The sequence below is a fragment of the Microtus ochrogaster genome, chromosome 7 (genome assembly GCF_000317375.1).
Source record: "Microtus ochrogaster isolate Prairie Vole_2 chromosome 7, MicOch1.0, whole genome shotgun sequence".
NCBI lineage: Eukaryota > Metazoa > Chordata > Mammalia > Rodentia > Cricetidae > Microtus > Microtus ochrogaster.
The window spans coordinates 44,062,166-44,081,690 of NC_022014.1; the positions used below are offsets into that span (position 1 = coordinate 44,062,166).

The 19,525-nt window shown below is 37.7% G+C and overlaps 1 protein-coding gene across 15 annotated transcripts in view; it reads right to left on the reverse strand.

Annotated features, from left to right (window-relative positions):
- The window catches only part of Rapgef6 (Rap guanine nucleotide exchange factor 6), a 174,236-nt gene that overhangs the window by 32,117 nt on the left and 122,594 nt on the right, over positions 1-19,525 (reverse strand). For 6 of the 15 annotated variants that reach the window (XM_005350060.3, XM_005350062.3, XM_026780215.1 and 3 more), the window contains 4 exons: positions 16,801-16,958; positions 7,872-8,112; positions 4,134-4,517; positions 732-943 (listed from right to left, as the gene is read on the reverse strand). In XM_005350060.3, the coding sequence (XP_005350117.1) occupies positions 732-943; positions 4,134-4,517; positions 7,872-8,112; positions 16,801-16,958 (995 nt within the window). Of the gene's footprint in view, positions 1-731; positions 944-4,133; positions 4,518-7,871; positions 8,113-14,307; positions 14,323-16,783; positions 16,959-18,991; positions 19,004-19,525 lie in introns of those variants that run through there. The other 9 variants (XM_026780213.1, XM_026780210.1, XM_026780216.1 and 6 more) reach the window with 4 other exon arrangements.

Here is a 19,525-nt window from a genome sequence, read left to right on the forward strand (position 1 = left end):
GGGAAACAAAACATCAAAACCACACTTAAGCTAAAGCAGTGTTTTGAGAGCATGTCAGAAGCCTGTGGGGATCATGTTATGTCAAGTAATGTGATGATGATGTTGATGATGATGATGATGATGATGATGATGAGACTCAAGCAGGAAGAGTAGACAACTTTGATGCCCTTCCTGCTGAGGACAGTTAGCAAAGGCAGACAGGGGACAGGGAACTGAATAAAGCTCTTTTGTGTTTTGAGGTAAGAAGAATAAAAACAACTTATACCCAATTAAATCTTAGTGCTTTGTTTTGGGATTCTGACTTTTACTAGTTGTTAATTTATTCTGGACAGTTTATTCATGCGTGATTTGAATTTTAAAGAAATAAAAATATTGGGAGGAAAACTAACTACTAAACATAAAGCAAATACAAAGCTTAGATGTGGCTGGCACATGCCTTAAATTTTAGTGCTCAGGAGGTAGAGAAAGAACGATCAGCCACTTGAACTGAACAAACATACCACAGGATAGTGTTAGTAAATTATTTCATCTTAGGTCAAGTTTATATTTGAGCTCTTACTGTAAACATTTCAAACTGTGACTGTCAACAATATGGCTTTGGATGTCATCAATTTGCTGCATTTAACTATATGAAGATTTAATAGCATGGGATGATTACAATGAAATGGGTAATGGATCATAATGCTGCAGCTAAAGCTAAACATGTTAATTTTCAAATGACTTTCAAATACCTTCATGAAGAAATGTCATATCTTTCTTGACAACAGGAAAGAGTGGAATAATTGGAGGCTGCATGCTTTGACTACTAAGAATATTTCTGTATTTTGCCATGTTTCTAGATGGATCAAAAAGGTCTTGTAGATCTTGGAGATGTTTCTCATATTTGCTTGGTAACTTTTCCCAAGTGCCTCTGAGTCGTGCTACGGGTGCCAGGTTCAAGCCACTGTCAAAGATGAGAATAAAAACATTCAGAACAGATTCAGAGGAAAGGTTAGGTTTAGGTCAATAAACTATACAACCAAGATCTATAGTGGAAACAAAAAAAAAAAACAAAAAAACAAAACCAGGACCCATTTTTTTTTTTTTTTTTTTTTTTAAAATCAAGTCAGGGTTTTTCTGTAGCTTTGGTGCCTGTCCTGGAACTAGCTCTTGTAGACCAGGCTGGCCTCAAACTCAGAGATCCTCTGCCTCCTGAGTGCTGGGATTAAATGTGTGCGCCACCACTGCCCGGCTAGGACCCATTTTAATATTCTGAAACAGAGAAGAACTGTAACTTGAAAATATAACTCATGTCCATCAAGCAGTCTTTCCCCATTCCTTTGCTTCTATGCTGCACGCTATAACAGATATTGTGTATCTAACACATCTCAACACGCCTACAGTTTAGTTCTTTGCTTCTTGGGCATCTAATCTTTACCTACAACACTATATATAAGATGTTTTCTATCTTCTAATTTTAAGGTAGGAGTTAAAATGTTTGATCCACATTGTTTCTAAGTAATCACCTCCCCACTACTAGAAGAAGGGTAAAACAGAAATGTAATTTCACCTCTGTTGATATTCAGAGAGGGCCCAAGTTCTAAACTAGAATGTCTGCCAAAAATTAGCCAAGATCAAGCAGGAGTAAGCAAAGGCACCAAAAAATGACATTTTTAGCTAAAGAGGGAAGGAAGGCTGGAACAGTAGTGCTCCAAAGTTACAAGGGAAAAAACAAGTCCTGACTTGGAACAAGAGCACAAACGCCTGTGTGCTGACATCAGGCAGGGTTGATCTCTTCAGTATCAGAGGAAGTAAATCAGTGACTGGAAAGAAAAATTCTAAAAGGAAGCTGGCTGTTCAAAAGGACAGCAGACAGAAACTGTGGGTGTAACATAGCCCTAAGGCTGCCAATCTCCACTCACTAAAAAAGATAAGGGTAAATTAACTTACAAGGCTTATCCTGTTAGCTAGGAACTGTGCCCCAGATTCTCTCTCATATAGCATCCACAGGGGACCCCTCATTCAGAAGGAATGGAGAGGAGTGCAACATCTACATATGTAGTACAGTTAATAAAAACTCAAGAGACAGAAATTGGGGTTCAACCTGAAGGTCAGAAAGGCAAAACAGTCAGCCACTAGTAAATGGGATGAAAATACTTCTTTATCATTATTTGAAAGAAACAAGAAAATGAGACTATATAACTCAAGTCCCCAAAATATTAACCCAAAACTACAGGAAAAAGAATGCTGTACTATGCCAATATATGGAACTGATACATATAAACAGCAGATTACTCAGAGGAAGCAACAAATGGTCAGAACAGTATAAGGATGTCATTCAGTAATAAGACATACTGAACATTAAAATAAATGTTCAAGACCTATAGGAACATCACAGAGAAAAGAAAAAGCAGGGCTGCAGTGTTTTAGGGTAAACGAGCTAATGCTAAATAAATCTATGTATTCTGTGTAATCTCAATGAAAATATTCATAAGACTTTTTAGAAGACCTAGACAAATTCACTGTGAAACTTGTATCAAACATGCCAGTAACAAAGGACAAGGAGAGGAACAAAGACCTTGACTAGGCCTAGGAGAACTCAATACCTCTTTAAAGCTCTAGCAACTATAGTTAAATTGCTGGGACAGACTGCAGAAACAGACCCAAGATATGTATGGGGTTCTAGCAGCATATTTTATTGTGTATGAGTGTTTGTTTCCATGTATTATGTGTACCACATGCATGTCTGATGCCTACAGAGGCCAGAAGACGGCATCAGATCCCCCCAAGGACTGAAGTTACAGATAGCTGTGAGTTGTCAAGTAACAAGTCCTAAACTAGAATGTCTGCCAAAAATTAGCCAAGATCAAGCAGGAGTAAGCAAAGGCACCAAAAATATAAATGCTTACTCAAAAGTTAAAATAAGTTTTCCTATCGAGGGTGGTGATCATGCATTTAATCCCAGTACCTGAGATGCAGAGGCAAGTGGATCTCGTGACCTTGAGGCCCGGTCTACACAGAGAGTTCCAGGCCAACCAGAGCTACATAAGAAACCCTGTCTCAAAAACAAAACAAAACAACCAACAACAAAAAAGGTTTCCTCTTAGCCTCTGTTCTAGACCACCTCTATTTCTTTTGTCAGCCACTGGTCCCCAGAAACACTTTTTATCCAGAACTCCCAGTGGCCACATCATGCTAGGACTCAGGTCAGTGCCTTGATCAGCTATCACCGCTTTGGGACACTCAATCTTAAATGGGTTGTCTTCATCAAACTCCTCTTAGGGTTTAAGGATTTATGTGGAAGAGGAGGTGGAAGATTCCAAAAGCCAGAGGGGATGGATGACTCCAAAGAAACAGCATCTTCCAGATACAGCGACACTGATATACATAAGAACTCATAGAGCCTGTACAAGTTCAAACAAGAAAAACTACCAATACTGAAGGAAGAAATGGAAATAGGCTCCCAGTCCTAACCAAGAGCTATCTGCAGCCAATACCCATTACCAAATGAAAAATTAGTTTTCTCCAATGGAATCTCTCTGGGTATATGAACCACATGATAGGGTAGGCCCCATGCCCAGCTGTAGCTGGCCAGCACAAAAGAATTCAATGGTGTTTTTTGAAAAAATGGCTTTTTTTTAAATAAAAGATGAAACACAGAATAAATTAAAAACAGAGCGAGCCATCACCATCAGAATGGAACACACATTAAATCTAATCATATTCCAATAAAAACTTACTAGTTGTTGGGGAGATGGCCAAGTGTTTGTCTTAACACTGTGAGGACCTGAGTTTGGATTCACAGCACTTGGTAGGCATGGTGGCCCACCTGTGATTCCAATGTGAAGGAAGCAGAGACAGGATCCCTGGGGCAAGAGGGCTATCGAGACTAGCTGAGCTGGCAAATTCTGAGTTCAAGTGAGACTTGACTACGTTATGTGTGGTGGAGTGCGATGGAAAGACATGTGACACCAGTTTATGACATTATCTATATTGAAAAAAACCAATGCTAAAAGAATGCACCCAAACACAAACATATGCACCCCTCTTTACAAAAGTTTTCTAAACTTTTCTGTTTCTAGACATGAGATACCTAAGCAGATAATGCCTTATATATGAGAAAAATCATTATACAGATAACTGTACAAACTTACCTTATTATTGCAAACATGGAATTGAAGTTCTTGCATTCTCGGCAATGAAGTGCAATTTTAATAAAATGTTTAATAATCTTCATTCTTTTGAGCTGATTGGATTCACTTAAAATCTCTGAGGCAACCCAGAATGTCTCTTGGTTTACAATGTCCTCAAATTGTTTCAAGTGAGTATTTCCTGTCTTAGAATCTAATTTAAAAAGATCATCAATGTATTCAGTAGGCTCAATATTACGGAACAAATCAAAGTCCCTCATTGAAAGCTGGGTGGCAACCTCAATGGTGCTGAGCTGTAGTATGGACAGTTGGCTTTCCTTAAGTAGTTCCTGGGCATCTTCATCAGAACATAATGTTTCTGTTTCCATGTTATTTTTAAGGTAATACCTAAATGGGAATGAAATTATAAATGTGATCATAAATAGATGTCATTTAATAAGAATACTTTCTTGATTTTACTTTTGCTTCCCCAAAGTACCATTTTATGGTAAGCTTTTTAACAAAAACATTAATCACTTATAGATGAAATGGGAAAATAAAAGGTATCTTGAGAAGTTCTACTTCCTGCCACTTGACATCTATTATTGTAAACAATAATGATGACAATTACTTTGAAGATAGCCAGTTTTAGAAACTTCTCGTATATGTGAATCATTGTGTGTTATCCTGAGGATAAAAGCTCTACAGGGCAAAATCAGGATCTTAAGTTGGCCATGTTGGTTCTGTGGGGGCAGTGATGGGAAACTAACACAGAAAACTGGTACGGGACAAGTTGGGTCAACTGCTGTAATTAAATCTTACCAAGTAATTATTAGCTTTGGACCTGGTTGGTAAGAGAAAACTGCAAGGCCTTGGGAATATGAGACACAGAAGTCCTAGGATGCCCTAGCTATAGCTCGATGGTCTATTTCAGTTGGAACTCTGTGGAGGAGAAAGCCAACACAAATGTGGACAGATAGGACTATGGCTGAGACTTTTCAGATGGGTTACTGGATTAGAGGTTGTCTGTGATACCCTCTAAACAAAGAACATTTTGTTCATATCCTAAGACACTGCTGGAGGCTAAGTTTAAAAATAATTTAAGGCAGAGGAAATTTCAATCTTGTTAAGATATCAGGCTGTGAGGCAATGCTGTTCCTAGCTGCTTTAGCCCTACTAGCTGCTTTAGCTATGGTTAGCCAAGAATTGGGAACAAAAAGCAAGAGTAGAATCTTTAACTTAGTTTCACCAGTGAAGCCTATGTAAAGCTGGGCCTAAGGAAAGCATGCTTCTAAAAAAGACCAGGACCATTTAAAGCAGTGGTTCTTAACCTTCCTAACACTGTAACCCTTTAATACAGCTCCCCTGTTGGGGTAACCTCCAAACATGAAATTATTTTGATTCCTATTTCATAACAGTAATCTTGATTCTGCTTTGAATTATAATGTAAATATTCTGCATATCAGAATATCTGATGTACCACCCCTGTGAAAGAATCTTTCAACCCTCAAAGGGGTTGCAACCTACAGGCTGAGAGCCACTGGTTAAAAGCCAAGCAAAGTGCTCTGTGTCTGGATTACAGGGAACTGTCTGAAGGGTTGATCAGACCTTTCCTGCTGCAGTTAAAAGAGGGTGAACTTGTAAACTTATTTAAAAAATAACTTCTGGCTGGATCCAGTGGCATAGACCTCTATGTAGACTAGGCTGGCCTAAAACTTACACAGATCTACCAGTTTCAGTCTCCTGAGTGCTAGGATTAAAAATTTCCAACATCATGTCCTGTAACACAGGCCTCTAATTCCAGTTACCTAGGGCTGCGAGACAGTAAGATTCTATTAAGGAGTGCTTGGACAACTTAGTGAGATCCTGTATTAAAAGTAATAAATAAAAAAAGAGAGAAGCTTTGGATATAGCTCAGCAGTAGAGGTCTTACCATGTAGAGGCTCAAGGTTCCATTGTCAGTTCTTCAAAAACAAACACAAAATATGTGAGTAAAAAACTTTCTTTTGGAAAGAACGAGTCACTGGAATACCCTATTAGCACAGTGCAGTAGATAAAGTGTTCCCAGGATTAACTTTATCATGCTCAACTATCTGACCATTTATAAACCACTGCAACTAGGACCCAAAGGGGCTTGCTATTCTACTGCCTAGCCTGGCAGCAGACTGTAGCACTGTCTATGTGATAGCGTTTTTGCAGGCATGTAGACGGAAAGAGCTTTTAGTCATGGAAGCTTCCATTAAGATTTTTCAAAGAAAGGCTGGAAAGCCAGGCAAAGTGTGGAAGGGTCAAGACCATAGCAGGCCCTGGGCAGGTGATAAGTGGAAGGTTAAGATGAAGATACAATGAAGACTCCAAGATGTTGGAGATGCTATCAATGTGGAATGTTTGACAAGCCAAGGAAAGCCAAAAAACAAGTGGAGACAGTTCAAGAGGACACAAAGGTGGGTCTTCCAAAGCCAACAGAATGACACCATGTGTCTTGGACACAGGCATGGATCTAAAGGATTTAATGTTTGTCTCGATGGATTTCTGTCACATTTTGGTTTGCTGGATTCTTGCTATTCTTGTGTTACTCCCACTTGGAATGGAAATGTTTACCCGTTGTCCCTTCCATCCATCATCTATCTATCTATCTATCTATCTATCTATCTATCTATCTATCTATCTATCCATCCATCCATCCATCATCTATCTATCTATCTATCTATCTATCTATCTATCTATCTATCTATCTATCTATCTATCTATCTATCTATCTATCTATTCTATCTATTCTACAAGGTTCACAGCTAAGAGTTTGCCCTGAATTTCAGAAGAGACTTTGGACTTGGACACAGAAGCTGTGTGAAACAATCAGAGCAATTAAGATTCTGAGGATTCTTAGAAGATGGACTAAATGTGTTCTGCATTTTGAGATTGCATTAGTCTTTAGGGGCCAGGGTGGAAGGGTATGGTTTGAATAAGAAATGTCTCACATGGGCTCATGTAAGTAGGCTGAGCAGGAGAAAGCAGGTCACTGGGGTTAGGCACCTGAAGGTTATACCTACTCCCTGGTCTCATTCTTTCTCTCCTTCCTGGATGCCATGATGGGATCTACTTCTGCTCTGCTACATACTCCCTGCCATGAGGGACTGCAACTAAATAAATCCATCCTCCATAAAGTTGTTCCTGTCAGGTATATTGTGACAGCAATGAAAAATTAATATAGCATCTGACATATGGGTAATATTATATACATATTTGTTTATGGCAAATACGATTTCTGGATGGCAAGAGAAAGCATGTACATTAAGACTTGTTTTTGTCCCTATTCAGTAGCTGCTACTAGATCCATTTCCCCCACCGCTCCTGTCTAAAACTTCCAAGTGAGGCAAGGAAAAGTAGATCTGTAGACATTAAGTTCTTAGTGGTTTCTCCTATAATAAATACAACTTACATCTCAGCAAGTGGTATGGATCTGTCCTTGTACAAAAGACCTTCATGTCCTCTTCTCCTCTTCACAGCTGACAGACAGACCCTACTCTATTTACAGCTGGACACAGATTATACAGGGCTGTTCTCTCTCCTCTTTAGAGTAGACTAAGGACCCCTTCAAGATTCCATTTATGTAATTATGGAGATAAAAACTTGACAAGGAGAGAAATCCCATTTTAATCTTAGAACATAGTAGCAAAACGGCATGATGTTTCTACCTAAAACACTCACTGTTATAGAGAATCTACAAATGGCACTTTGCATGTTCATGATAAGCTCATTCACCTTCCATTGAGTTGAATTCTATCAGCTAATTTGGAGAACTGGTCCGGAAGTCTTCTCTGCTTTATGACACCCTCCGGAGTAACAGAAACTTCACAGAGAGAGTATGTTTCAGATGCACCAGTCAAACCAAATTCCTGAACAGCTTGGCATACCACTTCTTTAGCTGTGGTATCTTTACTGATGATAATGTAGCAACTTTGTTGATCTGCTTTGAAAACTCTTATAACTTGATCAGGAATATCTATATAAACACAAAGATGAACCTTAGTATTTTAAAAAGTAACACTTAAACACCCCAATAAACAACTTGGAGTACAAGGATCCCTCCAAACAATGAAATATACATTTCTATTTCACACAGGATATGAGAAAAATGTATTTGTTTTCTTCAGATGAAAGATACTAATAGAAGTTCACAAAGATAAAAATTGTGACAATTCAGAAGACATTTTTCATTTAACATGTTATAAACATTTGATGTTATTATTGTTCTACAAAGTTATTTTTATTATTTTAAATAAAAAATTATGTGTATAGGTATTCTGCCTGCATGTATGTTTATGTTCCACATGAATGCCCAGTGTCCGCGGAAGCCGAAAGAGGATACTGGATCCCCTGAAACTATTACAGGTGATTGTGAGCTGCCATGTGGGTTCTGGGAATTGAAGCTGGGTCCTCTGGAAGAGCAGCCAGTGCTCCTAATCATTAAGCCATCTCTCTTGCCAACAAGCTATTTGTTTTTTTAATAAGGAGAGAAGAATAGTAGTCCATATGTATTGTGTGAATGTGCAAACAAGTGCAGGTGGTACTGGAGCCTAGATGCACTGGATTTTCTTGGATTAGCATTTTCTAACATGACAAATGGTATGATACAGACCCCCCCCGCCCCCACACACACAGCAGATAAAACTATCTTTTGAAGGAATCTGACCAGCTCTTTAGTGACAACTCTCAAAAGGTCTCTGAAAAGGTATGCATATTTTCCAGGTCTTTGCAACACACTTTCCAATCTTTCTCCAAAATTATGTTTTATAATCCTAGAATGTGAGAGAGCAAATTTGGTCATGTCTCTATTAAAACAGTTTATTACCTTATATTTTTGTCTTGCTGCTATTCTGAAAGGCTATCCTTTTTCTTGTCTTCAATACTTTTTTTTTTTTTTGAAACAGTGTTTCTCTATGTAGTACTGGTGGTTTTCAAGCTCACTATGTAGATCAGACCGCCTTTAAACTCTTGCCTCTATTTCCTGAGTGCCAGAGTTTTAAAGGTGTGCACCAACACATCTAGTTTCCAATACTCTTTGGCACCACCTGTGTTTCTTCCTATTGAGTCATATTAAGGCACCAACACTTATTCAACTATAAAGCAGCAATCTTTTTTTCCCTAGTTTTTTTTGATTTTTTTTCTTTTTAAAGGGGGGAGTGTTGTGTTTTTGTTTATGTGTGAGTTTGTGTTGAGTATGCATGCAGAGTCAGAGGTTAACATTGGGTATCTTTTTTAATGGCTCTCTACTTGTCTTTTGAGATAAGAGTCTCTTACTGAACCTGGAGCTGGTACTGAGCTCCTTGATTACATTAGAATGATGAACCAGTGATAACTCCAGGGAATCTCCTACTTGCCACTTCTCCAACCCTGAGATGATTGGTGTGCACTGCAGCACACAAGGGTTTTTGTTTTTTAAAAAAAACATGAATACTAGGTATTAAATTCAGGTCCTCTTGTTTATACAACAAATACTTTACCTACTGAGTCAACCTCTGTGCAGTCCATTTTCTCTGTTTTATATTAAATTTATTTTGTTTTTTAAGAGGAAAGTGTTTAAATGTTTATATGTTTAAACAATCTTTGTTCTGTGATTCTGCCACAAGCAAATAAATACTACCTAAAATATACTCATATAATTTACACATGTAAACATTTCCTCCTTCTGTCTTGCTTTTCTTTTTTTTACTGATATTATGTAAGTTTTTTTAAATTTTTTTATTTTTAATTAATTTATTTATTAAAGATTTCTGTCTCTCCCCTGCTGCCGCCTCCCATTTCCCTCCCCCTCCCCCAATCAAGTCCCCCTCCCTCATCAGCCCAAAGGGCAGTCAGGGTTCCCTGCCCTGTGGTAAGTCCTAGGTCCTCCCCCCTCCGTCGAAGAGCTACACCTCTAGAACAATGATTACTGCAATGACAGACACTAAAAATCAACAAATGCTAAGTTTCTAAATGAAAATAAGTTGTGTTTTCATATAGGAATATTTATTGCTGTGACTAGTGATGATGGCAGTAAGTGACTTTATACTATTTGCTCAGCACTGTCTTCCTTAGCACTATTATGCACCATTAGCTAAAAAAAAGGGGGGGGGGACCTGTCTCAAAAGGGAAGATGAGAATAATGGAACAGGCGTAGTAGGAAAACAACTCTACAGAATAAAATACCCCCACACTCTTATACCCTGAAAATGGGAACACAGAAAGAAATCAGCTCCCAAGACTAAAGATTCAACTGAATATACATGGATGTAATTCTACTTGTTAGCTGCTGGATGTTCTGGGTCAAGTTCATGTATTCAGTAGCCTCTGTTCTAGAAAGAGATAGCAAGCAATATTTCTTTGATGTATTTAAAAATCTGAGTAATCAATACTTCTTGCTTAGGTTTCTGTCAATGAGTGAGTCTCTGATGTGTAGCTAATAGCACTGTTATTTTGGAGCTCACACAACTTAAGGTTAGACAGTTTTATAATTCACCAAATCAGGCATGCTTCTCTGCCTAGTGCTGGAAATTGCTGTCAGGAAATAGAAGACTGGCTGTCAGAAGGAAAGTGAGCGAAGGGGTTTCACCATATACTACTTTCCTTAATAAAGAACCAAACTGTGTACCTAAACTCTTCATGAACTGGGTTCTAAGCCCTAGAAGTGGGATTTCTCTGTTACAGTTTTGGAGGCTAAGTTTCAGCAAGAGATCTTGTTTGACCTTGAGGGAATGGCAAAATGTCTATCCCTTTATAGGCATCTTTAGGGGAATATATTCACAGACAGGGTGGGGATTTGTACAACTTCACACTCTGTTTCTGGGAAGGAACACAGGGTTGTGTATCTTGAACAAGGCTCAAAAGCTTTACTTTCTAATAACATTTGTTCCTTAGGTGAAAGACAAATTGTTCCTGTAGTCACATAACAGAAAGTCAAGTTAAAAAAAAAAAAGGTGCTAGAAAAAAAATCTGTAAATAGGGTTTACCCAAAGGCATCACAACTGAAACCTGATAAATCTGCCAATGTCATGAAAGCCAACCTAGAGAACAGTGAAATCAGAAGAAAAACAGTTTCTCCTCACTGGCACCAGCAAGAGAACAACCTTTGTTTATTTTAGAATCACTGTATGTACATTATTTACAAACACGCTGCCAGATGAAGAATCATGTACAGGGCCAAACAAAGTATTTGGCTCATGATAGATGTAGATAATATAGAATTAGATGAACAGTAAATATGAGATCAAAAGAATCAAAAAGAAAAAAATGATATAATCACAGCAAATTCTAGTCAGGAAGCAAAAATGCATACACAAAAATTCCGTTAAAAGTAGTTATTTTTGGGCGATGATGATGGTGGCTTTTATATATGCTAGGCAAGTTCTGCCCCTAAGCTATCACTGCAGTCCCAGAAAGACATGCTTTAAAAGACCTGGAGTGTACAGTATTTATTAACTCAGAGATTCATATTTTATTTATATATAATTGATTTGTTTGTGTGCTGGTATGACTGGAGGGGCAAACACACGTCACAGCACCTATATGGAAAGCAGGACAAAATCTGGGAGTTGGTTTCTCTCCTTCCACTATGTGGGCCCCAGGGACAGAATTTAGTTGGGCAGTTTTAGTGGAAAGTGTGCATGTAACTGTTGAGCCATCTCATCAGCCCTCAGATTTTATTTATTTTTTTAAATATTTATTTATTTATTATGTTTACAATATTCTGTCTACATGTATGCCTGAAGGCCAGAAGAGGGCACCAGACCTCATTATAGATGGTTGTGAGCCACCATGTGGTTGCTGGGAATAGAACTCAGGATCTTTGGAAGAGCAGGCAATGCTCTTAAACTCTGAGCCATCTCTCCAGCCCCTCAGATTTTATTTTTATAACACATTCTTTTTTAAAAACTATTTATTTATATTATGTGAACAGTGTTCTGCCGGCATGTATGCCTGCAGGCCAGAAGAGGGCACCAGATCTCATTACAGATGGTTATGAGCCACCATGTGGTTGCTGGGACTTGAACTCAGGACCTCTGGAAGAGTAGCCATCTCTCCAGACCCTTAGATTTTATTTTATTTATTTATTTTTGGTTTTGTGAGACAGGGTTTCTCTGTAGCTTTGGAGCCCGTCCTGAAACTCTATAGACCAGGCTGGCCTCGAACTTTCAGAGATCCGCCTGCCTCTACTTCTTGAGTGCTGGAATTAAAGGCGTGTGCCACCAATGCCCAGCTAGATTTTATTTTTAAGAAATGAAACAAATAAGACAAATGAAACAAACAGAAATTCCAGATATCTGAATTTAAAAGCTAGAAACACATTTTTGGAGCATAAATGCATGTATTTTTGAAGATTATTCACTTGTATGGGAGTATGCTTGATTGTCTGTACAGATCGCACCATGTTCCAGCAGTGCTATCGAATCCTGTGGAACTGGCTCGAAATCCTCTGAAAGAGTAGTCAGTATTTGTAACTGTAGAGTAGTGGTCCACCCTCTAGAGTGATAACTTTAACTTCGTGTGTATAAGTAAATAAATACTTTTATGGAGCTGGTTGTGGTGGCATATGTCTTTCATCCTGACTCTTGGGAGATAGAGGTAGGCGGATCTAAGTGAGGGGCAGCCTGGTTTACCTAGCAAATTCTAAGATAGCCAGCACTACACAGAGAAACCCTGTTTCAAAAACAAAACCTTTTAAGGATGTACTGCCCTTGAGATTACACTAAAGATGGAATAATTTTTCAGGTATTTAGAAGGATCTTTAAGAAAATAAAGTTTACTTTTTCATTCTCTACTCCCGCCCCCACCTGAGCATTTGTGTATCTACTGTGTTTTAGGTGAAGAAAATACAGTGGCAAAGAAAGCAGACAAGTCACTGACCTCAGGAAATTCACTAATATTCAAGAGAGTAGAAAGTGGTTCAAGGAAAGACAGTAACAAGTAGAACAGCTCACAAAGTGACCAGGGCATGCACTAACACACACACACACACACACACACACACACACACACACACACACACACACACATCAAAAACTATGGCAGACTATTGCCACACTTGCTCTACTCATATCAAGAACTGGTAGTGAGTATTTTACTTATTTTATGGCACTTATACAACGAGACAAAATCTCCACAAAACAATGCATTTATAAAACAGGTGGCAATTCATGAACACAAAGACTTAGAAAAAACACAAATGCCCATTACTGGAACTAGTTTAAAGAATTTTTACCATCTCTTTAAACAGTGTTGGTAGAACATATCATTCAGATACATAAATATTTAAGGAACTCTGTTAAATAAAATGGCGAGTGGAAGTGTGTATCATCCCAATTAAATTAAAGGGCTCGATTGACGTCATATTTTACATTCAACGAAACTTGTGAAAAGATCTAAGTAAATTATTGTAAAATCTGAAGGGTGGAGACACTTGTACTTACCCTTTCTCTAAAGTTTTACTTAAAAAGTACATGATATCTGTACTTATAATTAAAAAGTAGCAAAAACTTTAGATAAGACAAAATTAAGTTTGCTACTGAAAATAAATAGGATTTTAGCTACTAAATGATACAGTAACCACAAAGAGCTCTGTATATAAACTTGGCAGCAGCAGCAGTGGGTATAGGAGGGACCGGAGTCAAATTTCATTTAGCCACACTGAAAAAAAAAAAAAAATTCTTGGAGATGTGTCTTATGTAGCCCAAGTTGGCTTCAAACCTGCCACGAAGCTGAAGGTGAACTTTAACTTCTGATCGCCACCTAACTGCTGGGGTTACAAGCCTGTGCCACTGTGACAGCTGTGAGAGCTGCACAGACGGAATTAGGCCTTCTACAAGATAAGTGAGTACTCCAACTGAGCTGCATTCCCAGCTCCATACTCTTAAAGCTTCAACTTATGTTAGATGAAAAAGTACTTCCACAGCACTCCATGACACATGTTTACACATACACACAGTAAAAAAAATAGAAATTTAAAAAACTTCTCACAAGTTGTAAAGTGGCATGTATATTGTCTCTATATGAAGAAAAAACATACATAGTCACTGAAAATAAATAAAAGGTTTACACCAATGAGCACTACCTCACAAGTGGAAAGAAACTATGCTTCCTACTTCACTGAGTTCTCTATCAAATGACCTTTTTGAAAATAACAAACTATACACAAAAGAAAAAAGAATATCAAGATACTTACAGTAAAAACCAACAGCTGTAGGCAGCAAAAATAAAGCAAAATTATAAAAAGTCAGCAATCAAATCAAACTATTCAGTAGTTCTGCAGCTTTGCCTGCACTGTGATTTTGATCTAGTAAGAACTTTATGCATACAGACTCAACATAGCTGAGCTTGACCAACAAACATCAATAAACGCTGGCTAATGACACACAGTCATTGCAATCAAGTGTGTGGACAGAGCTAACTTTTAGTATTGCTGTTAAATGTAAGAAGCTGAATTTAAAGCTGGTAATAGTTTTTCCCAACAAAAATACAAATAATATATTACTGGATAAGTCTTTCACAAAGTTGTGCATTTGGGGGGTCTCAAAAGTGAGCTGATAGGTGTATCCAGCTGTAACATGACATGCATACACATCACAGCCTCAGCTGCATTAGACTTTCTCTAAGCAGATTTAAAAAGCATCTCAGTATCCTTCCAGGATGCTCTCAAGGAAAGAACTGAGAATCCAATCTGAGAGCTATCTGAGAAGTACCTGCTCCTCAGGGCGGATACAGTTCTACATGTGGAATACTGTCCACCTCCTCCTTCCACTTCTCACTCTTCTTTCCCTTAAGTCCCTCTTTATTCCTTCAGCATCACTTTCTAATTATTTACCCTATTATTATTTACTATTATTACTATTATGATGATGATGATGATGTATACATGCATGTAGAGGTCAGAGGATGGCATGTAGGAGACAGTTCTCTTCTACCATGTGGGTTCCGACAAAAATCTGGTTGTCAGACTTGGAGGCAAGTGTCTTAACTTTTAACAGGCCTTGTGCTGGCCTGTCTTCATCCCGAGAATCTATAAATGCTTGGGATGGCAATATAATCATAAAAATCAGCAAATCAGTAATATCATATGCCCTTTCTAAATAACTGCTTTCAAAAAACATGCATATTTAGATTGTTCTCTGGGAGTGTAAAATTCTTTTAGTTGTGAATCTTCTATGGAGTGTAAGAAACACCACTGTAGAACACCTACATACAAAGTAAAATAGATTTTGATTCTACCACAAGATGAACATGAGAAGTCATTAAAATGCGCTGAAAGTGAGCCAGGCGGTGCTCTGTGAGTTTGAGGTCAGCTTGGTCTACAAAGTGAGCTCCAGGACAGCCAGGGCTGCAATACAGAGAAACACTGTCTCAAAAAAACCAAAATACCAAAGGTGCTGAAAGTGTTGATGAAAAGTAGGGGATCTGAGCTTGAGTACTCGAGAGTAACACATTAGAGTAAGAAGCAGCTGACTGGACATGCAGAGAGAACCTACAGGTGGTCAAACACACGTAGGCAAGAAATGATGAAGCAACAGGTTGTCAGAACAGGTGGTTAGAAAGAACATTTATCTACAAAACACATCCTCATCCTGGTACAGGCATTTCCTCTTATGTCACAGAACTGAACCTAGCCTGCTTTTTCCCTGCCTTTGTGACACCTTAGTGCTCACCTTTCCTGAAAGCAAATAACTTAATATACTGGCAGCCAGTTTTGTACTTATTTCTGATTTGTCTTCTGACACACACAACCCTTTACAGGAACTACTAGAACTTTCAAAGTGAAACAATGATTCATTAAAATATCTGCTCTACAGTCTTGACGGCTTACAGAAAGAATGATGCACAACACCAACTTGCTGTGTGCAGAAACTCTAGCGTGAGCTGGGAATGGGAGGAAGCAATGTACACAACTACTTTCACTAGTGTGGGTTTTTGTTAAACCGTGGGAGTTTTTAGGCTGCTATATAATGTACAGTACAACCTTCAGTAAATGTTTTCTCTTATGTTGAAGGGTTTTTATTTAAGTTGCCACAGGAAAACAAACTTTACCAATACACTTGTATTTTCTTTCTGGCACTGAAATATATGTAAATGAATACTGTTCCTTTAAGCATTAGAACAAAAAATTTAAGTTGAATTAGAAACACTCTGAGGGATCATTTCCCTCATCTTTCCTTTGGGTGCAATTTCATATTCAGTTTTTAATTTTTTTTCTGAAAAAGTGGTGTATGTCATATAATCGGTTCTTTACAATGAGATCATGGACTTATGTGAAATTTTATGCCTCTGGGCACCAACACATACATAAAACAACTTGATGCTCCATCCTGAAAACCATTAGAAGGGAAAACAATGTTATACTATGATAATAATTCTTGATCAAACCAAACCAAGTCCCCCCTCCCCCCCAAACAACTTTAGCTTCAGGTGCCGAGATATAAATTTTACAGTCATTTATTTTCATTCCATCCACTCATCAATTTCTAAAAACTATCACTGATGCTCTTATTATGAAGTTTTAATTTAGAAAGAAGTAACCTGCTTTGGTAAAAAGACATAATTTTCCCTGGCTTATTGCATGAACCCAAAAACCAGAGGTAAACTCTGCAGGCAAAACCAGTATTTATGACACAAGTGACTGTATTAGGTACCACTTTGGCCATATGACATCACATAGAAACATTACCTGAAGGATTGGAAAAGTCCAACATGCTGGTGGTGGGCTGCAAGAGATCTGGGCTGCTGGATGAGAGAGTTCCAGGAATTGGCATTATAGCCAGGCTGTGCCTACAGTGCCTGGTTCCCACAATGCTGTCATCTTGTGATTGGCTCAGGCCTCCATCACTTCAAAAGATAGATATATATCACTTTCAAGTATTAGAAGGCACTTACATAGCAAACAATTTGGATTCCTAAGCTCAAGGTATAACAACAAACTCAATTCAGTGTAATGACTTAAGCAGTTAAGATTAAAACATTTCAGCAACCAAAGAGTAATTATAATGAAGAGACAGCAATGAAATGTTTTTGAAAATTACATTAAAATTAAATATAAAACGGAAGCAATTCTACTATATCACAAATAATGTTGAATTTGCTTCTTCTGGTTTTGGCAGAAAAACTCAATCTGAATGTTTAGAGACTGCTTGAAATTTGCCAGTCTCAAATTTCAAATATATTTACTAAGCTATACATAGCCACACAACAGGAAGTGTCCCCTCCAAACACATGATAATCACAAGATGATGTAAATCAGTAAGAAGAGTTTGTTCCCTTTTTAGGTTTCAAAAACACATATTAACTAAAAAGCCATTACCTAGGACAACAAGAAACTCTTCTTTTATAACACTTAGAACTGTTACATAGGTAATTCTAAAATCATAGGAAGGAAAAACATAAACACTGTCAGTTAAACTTTGTATATTTCCAGTATTTGTTTAATTATAAGTAAGACTGTTCTATAGAACTTAGGATCACAGTGCAAAAGATTTCCAGCATCACCAAAGACCAAAATCAGAGTTCTCTTTCTAAACTGACTTATGTTGAAATATGTTCCTTAGTATCTGTTCTCATGTAAATTTTACTCAACAGTCTCCTGTCTTGTTTTTGCTATAAAAAAAGGATCACAGAACACTTACCAATTATCATGGCAAAGATTAAACTACAACCTACAAAAATGAGCGATATGGAATATATGGAATATATTAAAGCAAAATATAAGATTTAGGCAGACTATGTAACGAAACAAAATGGAGAGTAACAGAGTGTTAATAGCAAGAAAACAAGGACAGCCAGGACAAGAGAGAGCTGCATAGTCAGGGAGACATGAGGGCGTGGAACACTGTAATGGCAGACAGACTGTTAGTTAGCTGGTTGTCTCAGGTCCTTTCTCTAGCTTGCCACTGGTTGAAGAGCTAAGTCAGCTAAAGTAGATGAAAAATGGTATTCCTGTTCTTATGAAAAGAAGTCAAGTACTTTTACCAAATTAAAATAAGAGCAATTCAAAGCTGGAGAGGAGGAACATTTATTTTAACTGATACAGAGAAGTAGAGGCACAACAACACAACTGATAGAAATGATGCTAGTTATTCCCAAGGAGAAACATCAGTTTACTCTTGGGAGAAGAAAGGTTTTATTTGGTAAGCAATTCCCGCTTACTCTAAACTACCTCTCTACAACTTGGTTTGCACTGCTGGCTGTCAAAAAATAAACATTTTAAGATTATTTAAGAGAAGACAAGAAAAGCTGTCAGTATTTGAATCAGAAAAAGTAGGAAGACATGTTTAAACAATAGTCTGATTTCTGAAAACCAAGAATTTTTGGATCCATAAAATTAGGTACTGAATCCAAAGACACAAAGAGGTGATCTACTCGTACTAACAAAGTTGAAGAAAGTACAAAACTAAAAGTAGAATTATTTTTTGGTACAGGATCTCTTGTAGCCTTGGCTGACTTTCAACATTCTAGTAGTGAGAATGAATTTGAATGCCTGATCCTCCTGCCTCCACCTCCAAAGTGTTGGTATTCCATGCTTGCAGCACCACATCTGATTTATGTGGTGCCTATGACCAAACCCAGAGCCGTCAGATGCTGGGCCAGTTAAGCCATGTCCCCAGCACTAAGTCAGAATTTTTGGTTAAAGGGACTTAAAAGTTTACAGAATAAAGTTTTTTTTTTTTAAATTAAAAGTCCTTATCTAGCTATACTCATGTAAGGCAGGCTATAAATTCATGGTACTTAGGTGTGAGCATGTAGACATGAAAATTCTGTCATGCAGAATTCAAGCTATGACAGGAATGAAACAATTGGCAAAAAAAATCCATGCTTAAAGTTTAACGGATAAAACCTATTTGAGAAATAATTATGTCATTTCTTACCAAAACAGTCTCCTGAGAGGTGATGCAGTAACAGAAACAAGACATTTTTGAAAAATTCCTCAATAATTAGTTCCCTAAAGCTAAATTTATTTAAAATAAAAGTAATCAGCTTCCTTATGAAACCAAAGAGGGCACAAAACATCACTAATGTGCATATGAAAAATAACTTCAACATTAAAAGCAAACAAAAAATATACTGACATTTGGAGAAAAAAATAGTTCTTGATGCACAAAACAAAGCAATGTTATTTCTAGGAAGATACAGAATAAAAGTTGAGTGATTAAAAAAAACCAAGTTTCCGCCTCCTCCCAGCCTCCCACCTCCTTTTGAACTTAGTCTGTTGAGAATTCTCTGTTCAGTTCAGTACTCCATTTTTCAATTGGGTCAATTAGAGTTTTAATGTCTAGTTTCTTGAGTTCATTATACATTTTGGAGATCAGACCTTTCTCTGATGCGGGGCTGATAAACACCTTTAGTAATGTGGCAGGATACAAGATCAACTCCAAAAAATCAGTCGCCCTCTTATACACAAA